Source organism: Acomys russatus, chromosome 27 (genome assembly GCF_903995435.1).
Source record: "Acomys russatus chromosome 27, mAcoRus1.1, whole genome shotgun sequence".
Classification (NCBI taxonomy): domain Eukaryota; kingdom Metazoa; phylum Chordata; class Mammalia; order Rodentia; family Muridae; genus Acomys; species Acomys russatus.
Window position 1 is genome coordinate 56402361 of NC_067163.1, and position 23961 is coordinate 56426321.

A 23961-nucleotide genomic window follows, 5' to 3' on the forward strand; every position below is an offset into this window, starting at 1 on the left:
GGCCTCTATGCCCCCCAACACACATCCTCATAAACAAATAGAGAACACAAAACAGCAACAACTGAACACCACGGTGGCTGGAGAAGCAGCAAGACGCTGTGAGGGTAATGGTGTGGTCTGTGGAGTGTAAAGTACAATTTGGTTAGGAATGGAGGGTGAGGGGAAGGCAGGTGCAGACTGGGAGAGTGGTGGGGTGAGAACCTCAGGGCCAGACCCTTGGGTGCCTGCAAGTGTCCCAGGAGCACTCCCCCCGTGACTGTGACTGAGAAGTAGGGTTGAAGCCTGCCCATGGTCACACATGGCACTGACCCAGACACCAGGTCATCCAGTCTGGGTAGTATGGGACCAGGAGACCCTTCACCTATATCCTGGGGCGCCCATCCCCTGAGTGTGGAGAAGGGTGGGGTGATCCAGTCCAAGGTCCATGTCTGTCCTTGAGCTGGCAGGGCCTCTCCCTGTCCAGTGGGAGAGGCTCAGACATCTGAGTGTGTGTGTGTGTGTGTGTGTGTGTGTGTGTGTGTGTGTGTGGTCACAGCAGCAATGGCTGGTTTCCCTGGCAACCAAGAGCCTTCTGGGAAAGGCACAGCAGGTCGGAGCTATGAGAGGGGGAAGGGAATATGAGATATTGGCAGGAGGCTCTGAGGCCACCCCAATGGGCCACACAGGACCAGGGGCAGCTTGGTGACCCTGCTGTGGCCTCCACTTGTGACTTCAGCTACTTAGGGACCTGCAGAATGTTGTGGAGGTGGTGTGGGCACTTGAGGTGGTGACAATGATGTGCATTCATATATGGGGAAACTGAGGCTCAGAGAGAAGTGGGATGCCTGAGCCACTCAGTGAGGGATGACAGGGCGAGACTGGTGGGAAGCAGCCTTCCTGACCTCAGGTGCTGGAGCCAGTGCTGCCTGATCCTCTACCTGCCCCCCTACACCCCAATGTTTCGGGAACAGATCTCTGCTGCAGCTGTGCTCCCTCTGTTCCCTCAGCACAGAGTGACCTTGACCCCGGCCTCAGTGGCCTATATAGCCCAGGCCATGCCCTAAACAGCACTGGTGCCTGCAGCAACCTTGGGTTCCCGGTGCCCTGCTCGGAGGCTGTGCTCACAGTCCCCACAGAACTATGAAGAGACCCCTTTAGCTGGCATCAGCAGGCTGCAGTATCAGTAGCAGGGGACCTGGGGGAGACTCCGACACATGAGTCTGAAATCCCTGCCTCTGCCATCAGTGCCAAGGATTCTGGAACCATTTTACAGGTAAGAAAAACGAGGAATGGAGCTTTGAAATGATTTATTATGTAGTATGCATGTGTGTGTGCACCGCAGCATGCACATGGAGTTCACAGGACACTTGCAGGACTCACTTCCCTCCTCCCCGCAGTGCGTCTTAGGGAGTCAGTTTGGCCAAAGCACCTCTACCTGCGGTGCCTGCCCAAGCAGCAGGTTATGAACAGCTTGGTTGGTGCCCACACTAGCTCACAGAGGCCCCAAATTCCAGACAGAAGTTCCATGTGCCCTTTGCCCCCAAACTGCTGAGAAAGGCTGTGGGCGGGAAGGGCACTAGAAAGGGTGGGCCAGAGGTCACCACTGCTGCCTCTTGGGACACCGGCCCCAAGGGCTGCTTATGCCCTGCCCCCACCACCGACCTGCTGAACACCCCTGTTCTGGGTGGCATGGGTGGAGACAGTGGCAGGGCCCATAGCCACCCACATTTTGGAGTCAAGAGCTCACGGAGGTAGGGTCACAGCGCCAGGTCACCTTTTTTTCCTGTCCACAGTTCACGAAGCTCCACACGGCAGCCCAGGTCCCGCAATGCGGCCTTGGCCACATCCTCACAGTCCGGGTGGGCAGCTCGGGCTTGTGAAATAAGCTCCTCTGCCCCCAGGTCCAGGATGGGCTTGGAGAAGACCTGGCTGCGGGACACCAGGTTTCGGATCAGCATGCAAGCCTGTTTCTAAAAGAGAGACAAGCTGTGAACAGGGCAAGGGCCTAGGCTGGGGGCTGCTCTGAGCCGTGTACTCCTTAGACCATGACGAGACACACATTCAGGAGGCAGCTACACTAGACCCATGTTCCCATGTGCCCTTCTCAGCCCTCTGTCTCACAGTATCTGGGACCCGGACTATGATTTTGGGACTGAGAGCTACCCACAGTCCCCCGAGGCAGGCCTTGGAGATGGTACAGTGAAGCCAAAGTTCATTTCCCAACGAGTCACCCATCTGGGTTGGTTCCAGGACCCGTCATCAATTTTTTTGTTTGCTTGTTTTTTTGAGACAGGGTTTCTCTGTGTAGTCCTGGCTTTCCTGAAAACTCACTCTGTAGACCAAGCTGGCCTGGAAGGCACAGAGATCCACCTGCCTCTGGCTCCCACATGTTGGGATTAAAGACGTGCACCCCCACGCCCAGGCCACTCTTCGTGGCCTTTAAAATCCCTGATGCACAGGTACCATGTGCCACAGCTGGGTCTGCCTAGAACCAGTTTACATGGCCCAGACTGTCCTCGTGGCTCGGTGGCTCAGTGATGCCCTGTGCATGGTGACCATGTTTAGTAGTGACAGCTGGATGTGGTGGCATAGACTGATGATCCAGTGCTCAGGAGACTGGGGACATAGGACCCTGACCTCCAGGCCTGTGGGAGCAACAGAGCTAAAGCCTGTTTCAAAGGAAAAGCAGGTGGGAGTCAGGGTCAGAGGTTAACTGGTAGGGTGCTTGCCTAGCATGTAGAAGGCCCTCGGGTCTGTCCCCATCATGTCACAGGCCTGTCACAGACCTCCGGAATTTGTGGTAACTTTCCTGCATCTTGAAGACTGGGCTTAGAGCCACCACACGTAGCTCAATGCTTAGCTAATGAGAAGGAGAGATGCCCTGTAGGCTCAGGCTGGGGTGGGCACACCCACTTACTCACCTGGACACCTGCCTCCTGTGGGTGCGCCTTCATAGCCTGCAGGGCGGCCAATGCCCCGCCGCCCTCAACGATGACCCGGCTGTTCTCTGGTTTTGCGGAGAGCCAGAACGCAGAGTGCTGCGCAGCTTTGCTCACAAACCTGTGAGTGTGGAACAGGCAACTGAGACTGCTGAGCAGACAGGCTCCCCCTCCCTGTGTCAGTATGATAAGGCACCCCACCCTGGACATTCTCCATCTCCCTTCAGTGGGCCTCTGTTAGCTTGTATGTCATAGCAGTGGCGGTCTGGTTACTCAGGGGTGGTGAGGGCCCTGACCCCGTGACAACCTGAGGGAGTGTAGCCTAACAGGGGGTACCGCAGCCATTGTCCTTTACCTAGCCTTGCTGACACTAAGGAGGCAGATATGGCCACTGTCCCGCCCACGTGTCTGAGGTGGGTACCTGGGGGCTGGCCAGGTGCCGGGTCATGGCAGCCACAATGGAGTCAGTACCGCCTGCCCGAACAATGGCATCCTTCACGTCATCGTTGCCTGCGATAGCTCTCAGAGCACTGAGCACTTGCTTCACGAGGTCCTGTGTGGAGGGCAAAGTGAGGTCAGCCTGGCTTGTCTGCCAGCTGCAAGGCTTCTGCTTGCTTGGGGTTGGGAGGGGGTGCTGATAAAAGCTCCATAGCTGTTTCTCAGTTTGAGCACAGGTAGTCATCCCAGGGTCGAAGGCCAGCCTGGGACAACAGGATCATGACCCAGCCTACAGAGGAAGGGCAGATTGGGTCTTTGGGGATCGGCCTAGCCCACTTCACATGGGTTGGGCATGAGGTGAGGCCCAGGGAAAGCACCGAGCAGCCCGAGCTGAGATGTCATTTCCATTTCCTCACGTCTGCTCCCCATAGAGAGTGTACAAGTGGGAAGCGGGCAGTGGCTCAGCTGGTAGTGTGGTCGCCTTGCATGCATAAGGCCCCAAGTTCTAGTACCCACAGCAACCCACAGTGAGGCCGGACAAGGCAACATACATGGGTCAAACTGTAGGCCAGCTGGGAGTATGTGAGACGTGGGACTCTATAACCCTGTCTGTCTGTCTGTCTGCCTCGCACATGCACACACACAGCGTGGTAACTCATGCCTGTTATCCCACTACTTGGAATGCTGAAGCAGGAGGATTCCAATATTGAGAGCAGCCTGGGCTGCACAGACTAAAACAGGCCACAGTGTGACTTGGCGGCAGAGGGCTTGCATGCAGGAGGCTCTAAGTTTCACCAATATAGGGAAACAAGAAGAAAAAAAAGAGGCAGAATGGAAGCAGAGGCCTGAAAGCGTGGGCGGGCCTTCTGCCCAGCCCTTCTTCACCCTTGTCCTCCCTCCATGGGGTCAGTCCAGCCAGCTGAGGCCTCAGGGGCCAGGAGGCCTGGGGAAAGACGATGACTTTGGGCTCCACCTGGTGGTCACTGCAGTCAGCCAGCAGGGTCACAAGGATGCCAAGGCCTCCTAGGTCGATAACCTCCTGGCAGAACTCATTCCGCACAGCCAAGCGGGACAGGGTGCTGCACAGTTCGCTCAGGACTCCCGGGTTGTCAGGGAACGCTGTGCAGAGGCAGGAAGCGAGAGTTGGGGTTGGGAGGGTCCAGGGACAAACGTGTGGAGAGGAATCTGTTACTATTGGGAGAACTCCTCACTTCCCAGGCTGGCTGGGGTCACCCCACAGGCCCAGGGAAGAATTAGCCCCTGGCTAGGCCTGCCATGCCCCATGCCAGCAGCTGCAGAAACAGCTCCAGCACAGCAGGCTAATAACTGCCAGACCTGCTCCTGGCATCCACAGAGCTGGGTATGGTGCACACCTTAATCCCCTGCACTCTGGAGGCAGAGGCAGGGGGATTGTCTTATGTTCCAGGATAGCCTGGTCTACATAGCAAGTTCCAGCGCGTCACAGAGATCTCAGAGGAAGGAAGGAAGGGAGGGAAGGAAGAAGGAAGGGAGGGAGGGAGGGAGGGAAGGAGGGAGGGAGAGAGGGAAACAGCCAGCCAGAGCAAGGCTTCTGACATGACTGTGAGGATGCTAGCTGGTTAGGAACATGTGCAGATGTGCCTGAAGGTGATGACCCACAGTTGCCATCTGTAGGCATCTCTGAGGCACTTGCTGCCGCTGCCCACCTGACACCCTGCTGCCCACACAGGCTGATCTGAATGGGCTATGGATGAGTTTTAGTGGTGCTGTGGGTGGGCTATCCAATCAGGTAAAGGCTTTGGTAAGTAGGAAACTGAGGTTTCTCAGTAGAGAAAGACTGCCTGGGGGCTGCCAGGGTCTCCAGTCTGCCCTGGGGCCTTCGGACCACCAGAACGTGAGCAGTTCTCTAACTAGTGCAGCTTCAGGTGGGGCCTGGGCTTGCACCGAGTAGTTTGTGCCTGACAGGAAGCATGGCAATTGCTTCACAGTTCTACCACAGCATTGCAGAGCGAAAGCAACACTGCCAGGGCCCTGCACCGCCACACCTTGCTCTGGCTCCCGGGACCCTAATCCCAGTGGCCACAAACAAGCACGGAAGGTGCAAACAAGACTTCAAGAAGCTGACTAGCTTTGTAGCCACTCAGGCCCCATTTCTCAGCCTCCCTGGAGAGAGAACAGGACTGAGATGGACCTATCTCTCAGATGGAGTGGAAATCCCATGCACAGGCCTGGCCATGGTGCTAGAGCCATGGGACAGGCAGGGAACTCGTCCTTCTAGTACTTTCTGTGCTCCAGATCTCAGTAAGGTAGCTCTTGCTGTTTTGAGATGAGATCTTGCTATGTAGCTTTGGCTGACCTGGAACTTGCTGTGTAGACCAGGATGGCCTCAGACTCACCTGTCTCTGTCTCCCAAGTGCTGGGATTAAAGATGTGTGTGACCATGGGACCAGTACAGCCAGTTTCTTCAAATATTTCAAATGGGTCAAAGGGGCAGATTGGAAGATGGTAGATTTAGGGTATGAATAACAGTATCTCGACCACCCCAGCTGGCTCATAGCAGCCACCTTGAGCTAGATACATATATGTGCCAAAAAACTCGTACCCGAGGAGAGACAAAAGTGTAGAGCTGCTTTGTTAGTTTTACAATGCTGAGGATGAACCCAGGACAACCTGCATCAAGGCAGCTCTCTGAGCCACACCCCCAGCCCCTCACTGGGGGATTCTAGGCAAGGGCTCCACCCCTGAGCCATGCCCCACCTCCTCACTGGGGGATTCTAGGCAGGAGCTCCACCCCTTGGCCACGCTCTCACCTCCTGGTTGGGGGGGGGGGTAGGGAATTCAAGGCAGGGGCTTTCAGGCTGGGCCAGTCTCTCAGCATGCCCACCCAACTCTTACCAGTGCTGCTCCTACCTCTGGCAGCCTCAATGAGCACCTTCAGGCCTCTGTTCTCCTGAACAATCATCTTGGCATGTTCATGGGCATGGCCAAAGGGCACACGGATGTCATCGTCGAAGGTCATGACCCGCAAGGCCCAGCAGGCCTCTTTGACCACATCTGCGTGCTGGCCGTGCTGTGTAATAGCAGCGGTGAGCAGGGGCAGCACCCCGGCTTTCACCAGGCCCTGCCGATTGTGCTCGTGTTTCAGGCAGGCATGGCGCACACAGCGGAGCCCACAGCAGGTGAGTTCAGTGTTGGCGGCATTCTGTGCTAGCGTGGTCACAAGAAGCTGCAGGCCCTGGGCATCCAGGAGGTCAGGCTGGCCGTCAGTCAGCACTGCCAGGGCACTGAGAGCCTGGAGCAGAAGGTCCTGGTCACTCGTGGCAGCCAGCTGCCAAGCAGCCAGGAGGACTGGGTAGGCTCCCTTCTGGGCTGCCAGGTAGCGGCTGGCCTTCTGCTGCCTGCACTGGTCACAGAAGCGGGCCAGGTGGGCCGATACCTCCTGGAGCCGAGAGCCAGTCAAGGACTCCTGCAGATCACTGAGAGCCTGAGAAGAATGTCACAGTGTTAGCTACTGCTGACAGACTCCACACGACATGGAGTCTCACCCCAGAACCTGGGCCCAGGCAGGAAGACAGGGCCACATCCATCTGGAAATGTCTATACCTAACTGTTGTTTTCAGGATCTTTGCTGGGTGTGGTGGCGCATGCCTGTAATCCTAGCACTCAGGGAGGCAGAGGCTAGCAGATCACTGGGAGTTCAGGGTCAGCTTGGTTTATACAGGGAGTACAGGACAGCCAGGGCTACACAGAGAAACCCTGTCTTGAAAAACTGAAGGGGGAAAAAAAAAAGACTGAGATTTTATAAAAGTGTGCGTACACATATGACTGCAATACTGCCTGAGGCCGGAGGAGGAGGTAGGGTATGCCTTGGCGCTGGGTTACAGGCTGCTGTGAGGCACCATGTAGGTGCTGGGAATTGAACCTGGGTCCTCTGTAAGAGCGACCTATGCTCTTAGCTGCTGAGCCGGCTCTGCAGCCTCCTCTGCCCACTTTTGTAAGTGCTGTGGATTGAACCTGGGCTCCTTGCACCACAGGAAGTGCTCTCCACTGAGTTACGTGCATCCCAGCCCTTGTTTTTATTTTCATTTAAATATCTTTATTTATATCACATGCACACACACACACCACGCACGCACAAAGAGAGCAAAGGACACTCATGGGAATCAGGTGTCTCCTTCCAGCCATGGAAGTGCTCGTGGTCGAACTCAGATCAGCGGACTTGGTAGCAAATTCCCTTTCCCGCTGAGCCCTCTCAACAGCTCAGCCCTCTTTCAATAGAAGTAAGGATAGAACGCAGGGCCCGCACACGGGATATGTGTTCTACCGCTGCCCCACGCACGTCTGTAGTTTTAGAAGCCCTGCTCACCAGAGGCCACTAGCTACAGTGCTGGGTTTACACTGACATGAGCTTTTTTTCTTTCAACGTTCAGTATCTGCTCAATCAAAAATCAGAAAGTGAGCTCTTCACATAGAGAAGCGCCAGCCAGCCGTCTCGGTGGCCCTGCTAAGCACCTGTGAGTAAGGACGTAACTCTAATTGCACCAAGAAGGCCCAGGCAAGAGCAGCAGGTGAGTGGCCTGGCTGAACCCTGCTATCAGAGCCATTGCAAACACTGCAGTGGCTGCAGTGGGTGTTACACAGGGTAAGTGGTCCACAGAGAGCTTCTGGAAGGAGAAGGCCTCTTCCTCAAGCCTGCCCATTTGGACAGCTCCCTCTGAGCCAGTCTCCAGACATTCCCTCTACCCAGTGAGGCCGCTTTAGGCTCTGACTTCCCAGGGCAACTCCAAGCTGTTGGAGGAATTAGGAGAAAAATACCAAAAGCAGAGCCAGCCAATCTAGGTGGCAACTGGCATGACTTTAGGATGTCCCCCCAGTGTGAACCAAAGTTCAAGTCAATGTGCCCAATGCTCCTGAGGTTGCTGACAACCTGCCCATGAAAGGGACAGTCAGGAGAGACCAGCAGCTCAAAGGGGGTTGGTTTGAATTTAGCTATCAAGATAGGCAGACACCTGCTGGCCAGCCCTGCCCACGCCACCTTAGGAACCTTGCAGAGCATATTACAATGGAACTGAACTTTAAGAAAGTAGGGGGGAGGGTGTGGTGGCGCACACCTTTAATCCCAGCACTTGGGAGGAAGAAGTAGGCGGATCGCTATGAGTTCGAGGCCAGCCTGGTCTACAAAGCGAGTCTAGGACAGCCAAGGCTACACAGAGAAACCCTGTCTCAGAAAACCAAAAACAAACAAACAAAACAAAACAAAAAAGCAAGAAAGCAGGGAGTCGGGTGGGCATAGAGCTAGCTCAGCGGTGAAGTGCTTCCTAAGCAAGCCTAACGCCCTGGTTCAAGCCCCAGAGCCCACAAAGCGGAAGGACACAACACACTGCTGAAAGCTGTTCTCTGACCTCTGTGTATGCACCTCAGCATTTGTGTTCCCCAATAAAAATGTTGCTGTTGTTGAAACAGGGTGATATTATGTTTTCCGGCTAGCCCAGGCTCACTATGCCCCCTGAAGGGGAGGGAGATACTAAAGGCCTGTGTCACCACACCTGCCCAAAACACCGTCTATAAAAGTCAAGGACTGCCAGGCAGCTGGGGTGGGGAGCTGAGCTCCTGCTGAGCAAGCACAAGGACCTGGGTTCAAGATCCCCAGAACCCTGATATCCACGCGCCCTTGACCCCAGCACTCAGGCAGTGAGACCACGCATGCACTGTGTGTCTCCAACATGTGCTCCAAGTGGCTCAGCTGTCCCCCAGAGGCTGGGCTGCCCGCACATGGACTTGGGACTCATGGCTGTAGACCTCCACTGGTCACAAGATGGACAGCCCACTGACATTCAGACCCTGACTTCTGCCCTATGGGCACGGCGACCCTGCAGGCCGCACGACAGTGACGAGGGAGGCAGCGGCTCCTACCTGCAGGATATCATGGGTGGGCTCCTGGAGGCCATCTGAGGATGCTTTTGGTGCTGTCTTCACGATGTTGCTCAGATCAACTCCTGCAGAGGGGAAGACATGGGGGCAGTGGGGGAGTGGGGAAGACACATGACAACTGTCCCTCTGCAAGCCCCTCAGGTCAGCCTCCTTTCCACAGCAGGCCAGCCACAGAATGTGAGCAAGGCCATGGCACACATGCTGTCTCTGGGCAGTGAGGTGGCAGCTCCTACCTGGCAAGACAGATGGGGAGGGAACCCCACAGTGCTCCCCACTGGTGTTCTTTGCATCCAGCCTCCTGAGGCTCAAAGGCACCCCCTCTGTGGCAGACACTTCTTGCTTATGTGTGTGTAGGGGCAGGGTTAGAAGTTTTTTGTTTTTGTTCGTTTTTGAGACAGAGTCTATGTAGACCAGGCTGGCCTTGAACCCACTATGTGGCCCAGGCTAGCTTCAAACTCAGAGACCCGCCTCCTTACACCTCCCAAATGCTGGGATTAAGGCTGTGTCACCACATCACCTAGGGGACAATGTGGGGCCATAATGGCCCAGGACCAATGGGGGAAGGGTTGAAGAGAGTTTCAACTCTGGGGAACCTCATCTGAGGATGGCAGACGGTGGATTCCCCCTAACCTCTCTCCCAACCTGGCACCAGAAAGCCAGCTGGCCCACCATCAACCATGGAAAGAACTTACTGCCCTGACAGCTATCAGGCCTCACTCCTTGTCTGACCTTATTCGGTTCTTTCGCCTCAGACCCGCCAGCCCCTGAGTACGCAGATGAAGTGTCTTCCAACCCCCCTGTTCTGGCCAGTTGTACATGGCCACAAAAACCTTGCCGCAGAGACCCTGCCTACCTCCCCAGGGGCATAAACAGCCCCCCACTCCCCTGCCAAATAAATTGACCCAGTTCTCTGAAGCTGTTCCTGGGTGTGTGTCTTCTATGCATGCCCATGCACTCACTGCCCACCAAGGCCCCACACTGCAGCCACTGGCCCCGCTAAGCTTTCCACCCTGGTGCAGCCTGGTACACAGCAGGGAGTGGCAGGGTAAAGCTAACTCCCTGCCAAAACAGGGTTTCTCTGTGTAACAGCCCTGGCCGTCCTGGACTCACTCTTTAGACCAGGCTGGCCTCGAACTCAGACATCCACCTGCCTCTGCCTCCCAAGTGCTGGGATTAAAGGCGTGTGCCACCAAACTCATCAGGGTAAGGCTTTTTTGAGGTAGTATCTTTTTATGTTATCCAGGCCGACACTAAATTCACAATAATCCTCCTGCCTCAGCTTCCCAAGTTCTGGGATCAGCAGGCAGTGCTGATGAATACTTATTATCCCAACACTGGGAAATGGAGGCAAGAGGACCATTGTTCAAGCTAGCCTTAGCTACATAATGAGTAAGAGGCTAGCCTAGGCTATATGAACCAGTTTGAAAAACGAACAGACAGCACCAGAAATAAAACTTGCGTGCACGCGTGTATGCATGCGTTGGTGTGTGGGGATGGCCATGTGGGCAGGTGTTCATGTGTAGGGTGATGGAGGCCTAGGGTCAAACCCAGGCATGGTTCCTCAGGAGCTGTAGTCTTTTCTGAGACAGGGTCTCAGTGGGACCTGAAGCTCACCAATTACGCTAGACCAGCTGGCCAGCCAGCCCTAGTGCTGGGATCACAAACACACCCCACTGCTGCTGTACTGGCCGGTGTGTGTCACTCTGACACAAGCCAGAAGCATCTGAGAGGAAGGAGCATCAGGTAAGGAGTCTCTCTGAGATCCAGCTATGGGCGGGGCCATGCCTAGGCTGGTGGTCCTCGGGGAGGGCCCAGCTCACCGTGGGCAGGCCATGCCTGGGCTGGTGGTCCTGGGGGAGGGCCCAGCTCACCGTGGGCAGGCCATACATGGGCTGGTGGTCCTGGGGGAGGGCCCAGCTCACCATGTGTGGGGCCGTGCCTGGGCTGGTGGTCCTGGGGGAGGGCTCAGCTCACCATGGGCGGTGCCATGCCTGGGCTGGTGGTCCTGGGTTCCATAAGAAAGCCAAGGAAAAAGCCAGCTCCTGCCTCCAGGCTCCTGCCCTGCCTGACTCCCTTCAGGGATGAGCACCTTGGGGAAGCATAAGCCAGATAAACCCTTTCCTCCCCGTGTTGCTTTTTGGTCACAGCAATAGAAACCCTAACTAAGACACTGGGCGGTAGTGGCGCATGCCTTCGATCCTAGCACTCAGGAGGCAGAGGCAGGAGGATCTCTAGGAGTTCCAGGACAACCTGGTCTCCGGAGCAAGTTCCAAGACAGCCAAGTCCAAGACAGGGCTGTCTTGAACGCCACCCCCCAAAGGCCCAAACACACCCAATCATGGTCAGCTTTCCACATGGGTCTGGGGCAAACTCAGCAAGTGCTGTAGTGAGTGAGCTGCCTCTCCAGTCCTGCCCCCAGTGTTTCCTTGACCGCCCACTAGGGCACCCTAGATCTGCACCATGACCACCAAGGCTGGACCCACTTCTCTCTTCCCTTCTCGCTGACTTCACTACTTCAATGAGAACGAGACTTGAGACTAGAGCTAGGAGGGGATGGGGTGCATTCATACCTAGCACCCTGCCTCTCCCATGGCCTGTCACACATGTGGTCACCCTCATTTTGAGCCTCTGCTCCCTGCTCTGTGTATGGATTAGGGTCTCCAAACCTACCAGCACCACCACCAGCACACAGTAACCTTACCCCTCTGTCCTCCATGACTCATGACTGACTCTCTGACATGGTATCTGCCATGTAGCTCTGCGGCTGGTGACTGCCACCCAGTGTGTATTTTGAGGTGAAGTGGGGTGCTGGTGACGCATGGAGATGGGATGGGGTCAGCAGCACCTCACTGCTATGTCAGGTGGAGGACTGACATACTCTTGCCTCTAAGAGCCAGTCCTGAACCCACCGCCCTACCTTGTGATTCAAACTGCTCCACGGCCTCTCGAATGGCCTCCTCAGCACCCATCTCAAACTCCTCAATGTTCTCCCGCACTGCGGCATCAAAGGTTTCCTGGGTGATGCGCTTGGAAGCCATCGCTGCCTACAGAGTGCAAAGAAACATCTGGTCAGGGGATAGCAGGCAACTGGGGGTCTGGCTACTCGAATAATGCCAGCACTAGAAAGGCAGAGACAGGCTAGGCCTGGTGGCACACGCCTTTAATCCCAGCCCTTGAGAGGCAGAGGCAGGTGGATCTCTGTGAGTTCGAGACCAGCCTGGTCTACAGAGTGAGTCTCAGACAGCCAAGGCTATATAGAGAAACCCTGTCTGAAAAAAGAAAAAAAAAAAAAGAAAGAAAGAAAGAAAGGCAGAGACAGAAGGGTTCTGGCCAGTAGGAAGCCAGTCTGGACTACATAATGAGTCATTATCTCAAAAAGCCAAAAAGAAAAAAGCGAACTAGCTCCACGGGGAAAGGGCCCTGCTACCAAGTCTCATCCTGAGGACGGACATGGGAGAGGATGGACTCCCAGAAGTTGACCTCTGACTTTTGTATGAGGCATGGCATTTGTGTGTCATAAAATAAACATGAAGGAAAAAAGAAAGGAAGAAGAAAAGGCCACTTAGTGGACTGTCTACAAGGGCCACAGTGACAACTCTGAGAATGCTTGTCTCACCTAGATCCCATTGATCTAGCCTTGACCCTCCTAAAAGTGTAGAAGAGCTCAGCCCTGTCATCCCCGAACTTGGCATCCACATACAGAGTTCCAGGCCAGCCAGGACTACACAGTGAAACCTTAACTCAAAAAAACAAAAAAACAAACAAAAAACAAACAAACAAACAAGACAAAAGCAAACGAACACAAAGGAAAATGTTGCTTGTGTGTGTGTGTGTATGTCTTTTTAAAATATTTATTTATTATGTATACAGTGCACATTAGATCACACTATAAATGGTTGTGAGCCACCATGTGGTTGCTGGGAATTGAACTCAGGCCCTCTGGAATAACAGTCGGTGCTCTTAACCTCTGAGCCATCTCTCCAGCCCCGTGTGTATGTCTTTTTTTTTTAATAACATCATGCATAACACATGGCACAGGCATGGGAGTTGGAGGACAGCATTCAGGTGTCAATTCTGTCCCTCCACCGTGTGTCCTGGGGCTTGAACTCAGATATTCAGCCTTGGGAGGAAGCACCTTTACCTCCCACGCCATCTCACTGGCCCCTCGTAGTTAAATATAATGGTCTATGTAACTGTGTACAAAGACATCATTATATACAACAGTTCAATGCTGGGGACCACCAGTATTCCAGGGAAGGAGGTGGCAAACACCGGAGATCCTAGCATTTAGGAGGCTGAAGCAGGAGGATCTAGAGTTCAAGACCAGCCTGGGCTACACAGTGAGCGCCAGGCTAACCTAGGCTTCATGAAGCCCAGTCTCAACAAACAATCTACCCAAGATGAATGAAATAAGCATTGGATTACATAGCAAGGCATAAACAGAACACAACAGATGACAATGCTACTTTGCAGTGCAGGAGGTGGTACCTGGGGTCTTGTGTGTGCTAACACGTTCCCCCACCAAGCCTGACTCTGTTCTACAATGATGGTTTATTTTAACTTTTAAAATAAACTTTGGTTTTATTTTTATATTATAAAATTTATTTTAAATTTAAAATAAAAGTTTCATTTTAGCCCTGTGCAAGTGTTGGCTAACGTCTGTTCTGTGTACATGTGGAGGTCGGAGAACAGTGTGTAGTTCTCTTCAACATGGAGGTCTTGGGGATTGAACCCACGGCATCAGTTTTGGCACTAAGCACCTTTACCCAATGAGCCACCTCACTGGCCTGAATACTATTTCAAATACTCGGTCCATAATCAGCTTTATCAAGCTTTCCTGATACAGTCCTTTAGGACAATTCATATTTGCCACCTGTCCTCGAATCATGAATAACTCCAGGGTGGTGGCACACAGCTGTCATCTCAGCACTAGAAAAGCTGTGGCACGAGGGTCAGGAATTCAAGGTCAGCCTAGATATAAGAGACTGTCTCAGAAAACAAAAACAGAAAGTCCATCCCTGAAACCCACATAGCAAAAGAAGAGAACTCTGACTCCCAGTCCTCTGATCGCTCTTCGTGTGGGCCATGTGTGTAACTAACACACACACACACACACACACACACTCTGGTTAGCTAAGATTCGTGGTACAAGCCTACCATCTCCAGTCCCAGCACAGTGGGACCCTGTGTAGAAGAAGAATGTGGCTTTTACTGTGCTGGGGAGAAGGCCCCACGGGTAAGAGAGTGTGCTGTTCTGTCATTAGGTCTGAGCTCAGCTTCCAGCACACACCCTGCAGTTCACAAACACCTGTGACACCTGCTCAAGAGACCTGACACCCTCTTCTGGCCTCCCTGGGCACTTGTGCACACAAGAGAACCTTCTTCTTCTTCTTCTTCTTCTTCTTCTTCTTCTTCTTCTTCTTCTTCTTCTTCTTCTTCTTCTTCTTCTTCTTCTCCTCTTCTTCTTCTTCTTCTTCTTCTTCTTCTTCTTCTTCTTCTTCTTCCTCATCATCATCATCATGACCACAATGGCCCTCCTGGACACTTGCACACATGTGTGAACACACACAACAACAATAACAATAGTAATTATTATCAAAGGATGAATGAAGCAGAAGCACGCTAATTTCTGAGTTCAAGACCAGCCTGGTCTACAGAGGAAGTTCCAGGACAACCAGGGCTACAAAGAGAAACCCTGTCTAGAAAAACAACAGGCCAGGTGTAGGGGCGCATGCCTTTAACCCCAGCCCTTGGGAGGCAGAGGCAGGTGGATCACTGTGAGTTCCTGGCCACCCTGATCTACACAGTGAGACTCTGCTCCCCCCCCCAAAGTAAACAAAACCACCTTGGTTCAAGTAGCCCTACTCTCCCATCATCCCCGTTTTTGTTTTTTATAAGAGGGAAGGCCTCGTGTAGAGCCGACTGTCCATGAACTCCTAGTCCTGCAGTTCTGGTTTATCAGTTGTTTTTGAGGCAGAGTCTGGCTATGCAGCCCAGTCTGGAATGGAACTCGCAGCAATCTTCCTGCCTCCGTTTCTCGAGTGCACCACAACGCCTGTTCTTGTCGCTTTGTTTGGTTGTTTTCATTCTGAAAAATGGTCTGGCTAGGTAGCCGAGGCCGGTCTCGAACTCACAGCAGTCCTCCTGCCTTTGCCTCCCTAGGGCAGGAATGACAGGTGCAGCCACCACGCCCGATCCACCACCATTATAGTCACAGCAAGACCTGAACCCAGAGCCACGGACTCGAACCTCCTGTTCTCCTTCCTCCATTGCCTAGAAAGCGGCCGAACACGCAGCAGGTGCCCAGCACACAGCTGCAGCACTAACGAAGAAAATGAATGGAAAGAACGTGCACCCCACAGGGTCGAAGCATTTGTTCCCCCAAGTATCCTACGTACGATTCTCTCCCCCCCCCCACCGAGTCCCCGAGGGTCGCGCACAAACCACCAGCCGGACTCCGCGACGACCACTCCCCCACTGCCACCAACGCAGAAAAAGCGGCCGGCGATCCTCACCAGGTCTAGGCAGCCACGTGGGGAAAAAGGGTGGGGCACACAGCTGTCACCCGAGGCTTCGCCTTTGGCTCCTTCCGGCCACCGTACGCGCGCAAGCGCAGAAGCGCTGACTCGGTTCGGCGTCCCTCCCAAAGCCGAGAAGCTCCCTCCCGGGGCAACAAGGACGACCGCGAGCACAGGTAAAGCGAAGGGGAGCACAGGGCACGCGTCGGCCCGGAGCCCTCGCCGTCTTTCCCGCGCTGCTGCTAACTGTCGCTTTCCCCTCGAAAGAGAGAGTTTTCACTTAAGTAAAATCCGCCCTGGGAAGCGAGTAGCGCGCCTGCGCGAGAGAGCCAAGATGGCTGCGGTCGACGCCTGCGCACGAGGGCCTAGGCGGTGGCAGCCGGCGCCTGCGCACTAGGGCGAGGCAGCGGCTTGCGCCTGCGCGACTCGGCGCTGCGGAAACCGTTGGCTTATTTGCATCTCCCCGCCTCGCAAGGCGGTGGATAAGGAGCCTGAGGAGGCGGCGGCGGGGGCGGCACCGCGCGTGGCGGGCTCGGGGTGAGGCCAGGGCCCTGGCGACCTGGGAGGGCGCGCCCGGGGGCGGGGAGGAGGTTGGGTGGTGGCCCTGGGGCGAGCGTGCTCCTCGGGCCGGGCTCGCGGGTCCATTGATGCTGCTCGAGCCCGCAGCCGGCCGGGCGAGCTGGGCGTAACGGCGAGCGGGCTTCGCTTCGGGCCTCCAGCTGTTGGGAACCGCTGCAGCCTCCGTAGCTGCCCGTCCCACAGATCGGGAAATGGAGCTGCTGACAGATTAGGTACCTTGATTAGATCTCAGGACCAGCTGGCGCGGAGGAGACTCTGCTCATAAACTGACGGGGAACAAGCGCCTCCCCCCCCCCCCCCCCGTCGCCTCACCTGGGCGTGGGGAATGAGATGAATGAGGTGATGGCTATAGAGATGGCAGGTTTGCCTCTTGAAGTTGGAAGTGTCGTGAGGCGGCTGTCACTGATAAATGCGGCTTAGTTTTTTCCCATTTACAGAAAGTGCCCTCACAGTGAATCCCCTGTTCAAGACCAGGGTGACTGCTCTTGGTTGGTTCACTTGTCCAAGTCTGCTTTTCCTCCTCTGTGTCAAGAGTCTTTTCTTTTCGTTCTTTTTTTTTTTTTTTTTTTTTTTAAAGGCAGGGTTTCAAACTGAATATGATGGCTCACACCTGTAATGTCAGAGCTCAGGAGGCATAGGTGGGAGGAGCCTTGCACTCTTGGTGCCAGCCTGGTTTATGTACTAAGTTTGAGGCCAGCCAGAGATATGTAGGTAGATCATATCTGGAATACCTCCTTATCTACCCTCACCCCCTCAAAAAAAAAAAAGAAAGAAAGACAAAAGAAAGTAAAAATAAGCCAGGCGGTGGCGTATGCCTTTAATAGCAGAGGCAGGCAGATCGCTGTGAGTTCGAGGCCAGTCTCGTCTAAAAAGCAAGTCCAGCGTAGTCAAGGCTACACAGAGAAACCCTGTCTCGGAGAGAAAAAAAAAATTGAAAAATAAATTAAAAATTGACAGGGTCGGGGCTGGAGAGATGGCTCAAAGGTTGAGAGCCCTGGCTGCCCTTCCAGAGGTCCTGAGTTCAATTCCCAGCAACCACAGGGTGGCTCACAACCATCTATAATGAGATCTGATGCCCTCTTCTGGCCTGCAGGCATACATGCAGGTAGAAGACTGTATACATAATAAATAAAATTAAAAAAAAATTTTTTTTGACAGGGTCTCCAGAGCCTGACAGTGCACACTGGTAATCCAGTACTTGGAAGGCAGGAGTAGGAGGCTCAGAAGATTAGTGCCAGTACCAGCATATGGATTTTATTACGTACCCTACGCTGGCCTAGAACTCGCTAGGTAGTCCACACAGGCTTTAAACTTAGAGTCCCGTTGCTCAGCCCCTAAATAGCTGGAATTACATGTGTATATCAGTAGGTCCTGGGTTGGGGAGGGGTGAGTGTGTGTGTAGGGCAGAAATTGATGTCTGGTCACTGACTGGCTAGTCTGGCTGGCCACCAAACTCCAGGGATCCTCCATGCTGCTCCTCCTCCTCCTCAGCACTGAGATTACAGCCACATGTGTCCTTGTGCCCAGCTTTCTTTTTAACATCATGTATTTGTGGGTACATGTGTGCCACAGCATGTGGGTGGAAGTCAGAAGACAACTTGCTGTGCTTGAACTCAGGCCCTCTGACTTGGCCCCATTACTGAGCCACCTCAACCTGACCTCCTTTTAAGATTTTGTTTATGGGACTCGGTAGGGGCAGGTGGGTACAGGTACCAGGTCCCCTAGAACTGGAGCTGTAGGTAGTGGTTAGCTCTCCATTGTGGGTACTGGGGACGGCACTGGAACCTCGTGAGTGCTGGGATCACTGCCTTGCAGCACCGCACTGCTCCTGCTGCACTGTACTGACCAGGTCTGTGCTGGGAGCACTCAGCTCTGGGATGGCTTGTTGAAAGAAACAAAAGAGATCTTGCAACAAGACTAGCCCAGAGCGTCCAGTTGCTAGCTTCTTGTCCTCTTGTGAGACTGCCACTCAATCACCCAGAGAGTCGACAGAGTTGAAGTGAGCTTTAGGAAGCCTTTCCCCAAACTGTGAAGTCAGGGTGTGACACCTTCCCCAAATATTTTTTCCTAGGATTGTCTTCCAGTTCTATTACCCCGCTTTTGGTGGTGATTTTGGCCCCGGGAAAGCTATCCTGATTAGTGTGGCTTCTCACTGTAGGAGAGAGAAATATGGCGGCAAGGCGGATGGCACAGGAATCTTTGGACACTGTATTACAGGAAAAATCTAAACGGTATGGGGAGTCTGAGGCTGTTGGTGAAGCTATCCAGCTTAAAGCACAAGGTAAGTTAAGATGATTGGCTCTGTAGACTCTGGGTGCAAGCCCAGCTACTGTGATCCTTGCTGGATTTGTCTAAAAGAAATCACATTTGCTTGTGGCCTGCCTGCAAGCTAAATCAGTGTGCAAAAGGTGCTATTGTCAGTAAGTAGAGCATGTCCGCTGCACACCCTCCCCAATAAAGAGGAACTTGATCATGTTTTGGTGGGTACTCAGGCCTTACTCATGCGAAAGCACATACTCCGCCACCCACCACACCCCGTTCTGCAGGAGGGTCCCTCTGTGTGCATGCACACTAGAACAAAGAGCTCAGGCAGCTTGCAGAAATTGATTCTCTCCTTCCACCATGTGGCCCCCAGGGACTAACTCAGCTGTTTGCAAGCTTGTGGCAAGTACCTTTATTCACCGAGCCATCGTAACAGCTGTCCCCCTTTAAGACACACTGCCTTAGCCTGCAGCAAACTGGCTGTACCGAAGTCTTAGGTCTAGCAGGCACATCTGAACCACAACTTGATTAGTTCTCCAGTGTACACTTTTAGATTATAACCTAACGTCGCAATGTCAGAAAGTTGAGCATGCCACAGCACTCAAGCACTACACGTCACATCTGTGTGTGTGTGTGTGTGTGTGTGTGTGTAGAGGGTGTGGAGGCTGGGGGACATCGGGGACTTCTCCTTAGTCACTCTCCACTATTATGCTTTGCTTGTTGTTGCTATTTTGTGGGGTTGTTTGGGTTTTGTTTGGTTAGTTTTTGGAGGCAGGGTCTCGCTTTTTGTTCTTGTTTTGTTTGTTTTTTGTTTTTTGTATCCTTGGCTGTCCTAGACTCCCTTTGTAGACCAGGTTGGCCTCAAACTCACAGAGATCAAGAGATCCACCTGCCTCCACCTCCCCAGTGCTGGGATTAAAGGCGTGTGTCAGCAGCACGCCTGGCTGTAGTCTTTCTATGTCAGTGTTCCTCAACTTTCTTAATGCTGCAATCCTTTAATACAGTTCCTCATGTTGTGGTCCTTAACCATAAAATTATTTTCATTGCTACTTCATAACTAACTCTCTCTCTCTCTCTCTCTCTCTCTCTCTCTCTCTCTCTCTCTCGCACTCTCGCACTCTCTCACTCTCTCTCTCTCTTTTGGGGGGGTTTCGAGACAGGGTTTTTCTGCCTCCGCCTTGCAGTGCTGGGGTTGCAGCCATGTCTGGCTTTTTTGTGGGTGGTAGGAATTTGAACTTAGGTCCTCTTACTTGCACAGCAAGCGTTCTTACCCTCTGAGCTGTATCCACACATCACATCTTAATGTCCTCAAGAAGACTAATGGAGCATTGTGTTGTGGCAATAGTGAGGAGCCTGAGGCAGGAGGATCCGTGTGAGTTTGAAGCCATCTCGGGCTATCTAGTGAGACCCTGCCTTAAAAAGAAACAGAAAAAAGATTGATTGTCAGAAAACCTGTAAGCCTTATAGAGGCTGCGTGACTCTGTATAGTCAGAGCTGTATCACCTGTATCTCTGTCAATCAGAGCTGTATCACCTGTCAGTCAGAGCTGTATCACCTGTATCTCTGTCAGTCAGAGCTGTATCACCTGTATCTCTGTCAGTCAGAGCTGTATCACCTGTCAGTCAGAGCTGTATCACCTGTATCTCTGTCAGTCAGAGCTGTATCACCTGTCAGTCAGAGCTGTATCACCTGTATCTCTGTCAGTCAGAGCTGTATCACCTGTATCTCTGTCAGTCAGAGCTGTATCACCTGTCAGTCAGAGCTGTATCACCTGTATCTCTGTCAGTCAGAGCTGTATCACCTGTCAGTCAGAGCTGTATCACCTGTATCTCTGTCAGTCAGAGCTGTATCACCTGTATCTCTGTCAGTCAGAGCTGTATCACCTGTATCTCTGTCAGTCAGAGCTGTATCACCTGTATCTCTGTCAATCAGAGCTGTATCACCTGTATCTCTGTCAATCAGAGCTGTATCACCTGTCAGTCAGAGCTGTATCACCTGTATCTCTGTCAGTCAGAGCTGTATCACCTGTATCTCTGTCAGTCAGAGCTGTATCACCTGTCAGTCAGAGCTGTATCACCTGTATCTCTGTCAGTCAGAGCTGTATCACCTGTATCTCTGTCAGTCAGAGCTGTATCACCTGTCAGTCAGAGCTGTATCACCTGTATCTCTGTCAGTCAGAGCTGTATCACCTGTCAGTCAGAGCTGTATCACCTGTATCTCTGTCAGTCAGAGCTGTATCACCTGTATCTCTGTCAGTCAGAGCTGTATCACCTGTATCTCTGTCAGTCAGAGCTGTATCACCTGTATCTCTGTCAGTCAGAGCTGTATCACCTGTATCTCTGTCAGTCAGAGCTGTATCACCTGTCAGTCAGAGCTGTATCACCTGTATCTCTGTCAGTCAGAGCTGTATCACCTGTATCTCTGTCAGTCAGAGCTGTATCACCTGTCAGTCAGAGCTGTATCACCTGTATCTCTGTCAGTCAGAGCTGTATCACCTGTATCTCGGTCAGTCAGAGCTGTATCACTTGTTTCTCTGTCAGTCATCCTTTCTTAGGCTTCTGCTCTATCCTGGACATTTCTCTTTTTCTGTAAAGCAGGCACAAGAAATGTATTGTGCAGCCACTGTTCCTGCCCTTTTTTCTTTAAGACAAGGTTTCTCTGTGTAGTCCTGGCTGTCTTGAACTCACTCTGTAGACCTAGAACTCTGAGATCCACCTGCCTCTGCCTCCTGAGTGCTGGGATTAAGTCTCTGCTCCTGCCTTTTAGCTCTGCCACCTTAACTGCACCAAGACCACAGTCAGGGCCCAGATGGTTTCAGTTTTGTTTCTTGCTGGTGGAACTTCATGTCTGCCTCACCCCCTTAACAGCAGCCACTTCACACGTGATGGGAGTGTCTGAGGAGAGCATTTTCGCTGTATTCCTGCCCACTGGGTTGCCTTTCTCAGCACCCACCTTCCCCCAGTGTGGTTATGTGCATGTGAGGGAATTGGAGGTGCACAGGCATGCATGTGTGTGGTGACCAAAGGTTGACATCTTGTGTTTTCCTCAATCACTCTCCACTATTTTACTTTTCTTTTTTCTTTCTTTCTTTCTTTTTTTTTTTTTTTCTGAGACAGGGTTTCTCTGTAGCCTTCGCTGTCCTGGACTCACTTGGTACACCAGGCTGGCCTCAAACTCACAGCGATCCTCCTCCTCTGCCACCCAAGTGCTGGGATTAAAGGTGTGCGCCACCACTCCCGGTTACTTTTAAAAGATTTATTTTATTTTTAGATTAGGTGTTTGTGCCTGTATGGAGGTGCCTGTGGTTGCCAGAATAGGTGAAGGAGAGATAAACATGTTTTTTGTTTAGATCACAGGTGGGGCATGAGAAAAAGACTAGTGAGAGAGCAGGTAATGCTTATCCCCTTAGAAGTTGAACCCCCATGTGGGGGAGATTGGTTATTAACTAGCTGAAAAACATGCTTGAACAAATTCTGGGAGGAGATATAAATATGAGCCAAAAACAGGAGGCGGGGCCTTTGGAGACTTGGGATAGTTTTGGCTGTTCATTGCTCCTAGAGAGAACCGCTCGAGGGAAGGCTTCGGGGCTCTGGGCTCCGGCTGAGGTTCCGGGTTCGGTTGCTCCAGGTTCCAGCAGAAGAAATCCTGCTGATTACGCCAGGAGAATCGTTCCTCAGAACTGATATCCTCACAGTTTCATTATTGTATTCTTTAATCTTCTTTTCCTATTGTTTAGGTTAGTCAGGTTAGAAGTGAAGTACTCTCGGTTAATAAGTGTATAATAAAATACATTTGTTAAGAAAATTGAGCCTACAATTAGGGTATCCTCTCTCATGAGCTGGAGTTGCAGGTAGTTGTGAGCTATGTGATTTGGGTCCTGGAAGCTGAACCCAGGTCCTCTGGAAAGGCAGCAAGTACTCTTAGAGCACTGAGCCATGTCTCCAGCCCCACCTTGCTTTTCAGGACACTGGGCGCTTGCTGGTGTGGTGGATTGGCTGGCCAGTGCGCCTGAGGCTGTCCTGCTTACGGGCCTGTGCTGATGATATGTCAGTGTGGCCAGGTGCAGCACAGGTCTTGTTTGTACAAGCATTCTCCTCACATCTCCCCAGCTCCTCCCGCCAGAGTCTCATTCTGTGACCCAGATGAGCCTCAGACTCACTGTGCAGCCCAGGCTGGCCTTGAACGTTCAGTCCTCTTTCCCCTCACCTCCTGAATGTTGGCATTCTGGGTCTTGCTACCAACCCCTTGTCTTTTTTTTTTAACTTCATTATAGATTTTGTTTAAAGATGCCACTGTGAGAAAGCTGCCCAAGGCCTGTGACTGCCATGGATGACCTCTGTGGGCTGCTCTTGAAGTGTTTCTGTGCAGTGACATCTGTGCATCCGCTCCCGTCCCAGATGACACTTCACTCTCCACCACAGCCTCGCTTAGTGTGGCTTCTTCTGCTTCTGCTACCTCTGTCTGTTTCAGCCCCAGAGGGAGGAGGCGAGGCCAGGGGCTGGGCCTTTCTACCACTTAGGGGTCAGGTGTTAGGCTATCACCTGCTGAACTATGGTAGGTGTGACATGGGCCACAGCTGCTGCCTCTCAGTGGCAGTGTGGGACAGGAAGTCCTCCAGGAGGCAGTGAAATTGGCAACCTCTATAAGACTTCCAGGGACAGAAGTGAAGGCCCTGCGGTGAGATCCAGCTGCATAGAAAGCAGGCCCATGTCTAAAGGGTGGGTGGAGTGACGATGGGGTGGCAGCTGATGGAGAGCCCGTGGGTGACCCGCTGCCTGGCCTTGGCTGATGGCCACAAGGGAGAGCACAGCCTAGTTGTTACAGCGTGTCTTCCTACATGGATCGTTCCTCAGTGCCCACAGGACATGGCTCTCCAGCCCCAAATAGTAAACGCTTAGAAGATGCTTCCCCTTGGTATGGAGTGGCGTGGTGTGTCTGCCCAGCATGGAGGTGTGCTCATCTTCCCTGTGTTTTGAATCCTTCCAAACACAGTGACAACTGTGGGCAGCAGTGTTCCATGCTGTTGTATAGGGAGAATGCGGGAAAGGCCACACAGGGAGTGCAGGAGCAGGTTTCTCAGATACTTTTACTCTGGCTTGGTGGAGTGGGTGACTGCAGTTCTCAGTGGGTCAGTGCAGATTGGCCAACATAGACATTTTCTTTGTTGTTACTGTGTGTGTGCAATGCCTGCATATATCGGTGTGTTCACCTGTGTGCTCAGTGTGTGCATTAGTGTTCCCAGGTCACTCTCTGGTTATTGAAGCTGGAGCTCTTGCTGAATGAGCAGTCACCAATTTCAGCCGCCGTAGCCAGTGAGCTTGTCTTGGGGCTCCGTG

At 52.9% G+C, this 23961-nt stretch overlaps 2 protein-coding genes and 1 long non-coding RNA gene across 5 annotated transcripts in view; 1 reads left to right on the plus strand and 2 right to left on the minus strand.

Moving 5' to 3' along the window:
* Positions 1-1606: 1606 nt before the first annotated feature.
* Positions 1607-15887, minus strand: Armc6 (armadillo repeat containing 6). The gene is given in 9 exon segments (XM_051169790.1): positions 1607-1949; positions 2901-2993; positions 2995-3039; positions 3340-3471; positions 4330-4475; positions 6246-6819; positions 9249-9331; positions 12184-12310; positions 15782-15887. Coding segments are annotated over 8 exon segments (1407 nt in total). The 5' UTR covers positions 12305-12310; positions 15782-15887; the 3' UTR covers positions 1607-1736.
* Positions 15888-18456: 2569 nt separating this feature from the next.
* Sugp2 (SURP and G-patch domain containing 2) overlaps positions 18457-23961 on the plus strand; it is a 30067-nt gene continuing 24562 nt past the window's right edge. The window contains exon 1 of the mRNA XM_051169486.1: positions 18457-18644. Coding sequence (XP_051025443.1) covers positions 18533-18644 — 112 coding nt within the window. The 5' untranslated portion in view covers positions 18457-18532. The remainder of the gene's footprint in view (positions 18645-23961) is intronic.
* LOC127209854 (uncharacterized) lies at positions 20162-21195 on the minus strand. Of its 3 annotated transcripts, none has more exons than XR_007833249.1 (4): positions 21069-21195; positions 20815-20964; positions 20427-20546; positions 20162-20218 (listed from the first exon to the last, which is right to left on the minus strand). It is a non-coding gene; the product is annotated as an uncharacterized LOC127209854 (long non-coding RNA). The 3 variants fall into 3 exon arrangements; XR_007833250.1 differs by lacking the exon at positions 20162-20218 and adding an exon at positions 20296-20352; XR_007833251.1 differs by lacking the exon at positions 20162-20218 and adding an exon at positions 20296-20352 and having other exon boundaries at positions 20815-20934; positions 20987-21071.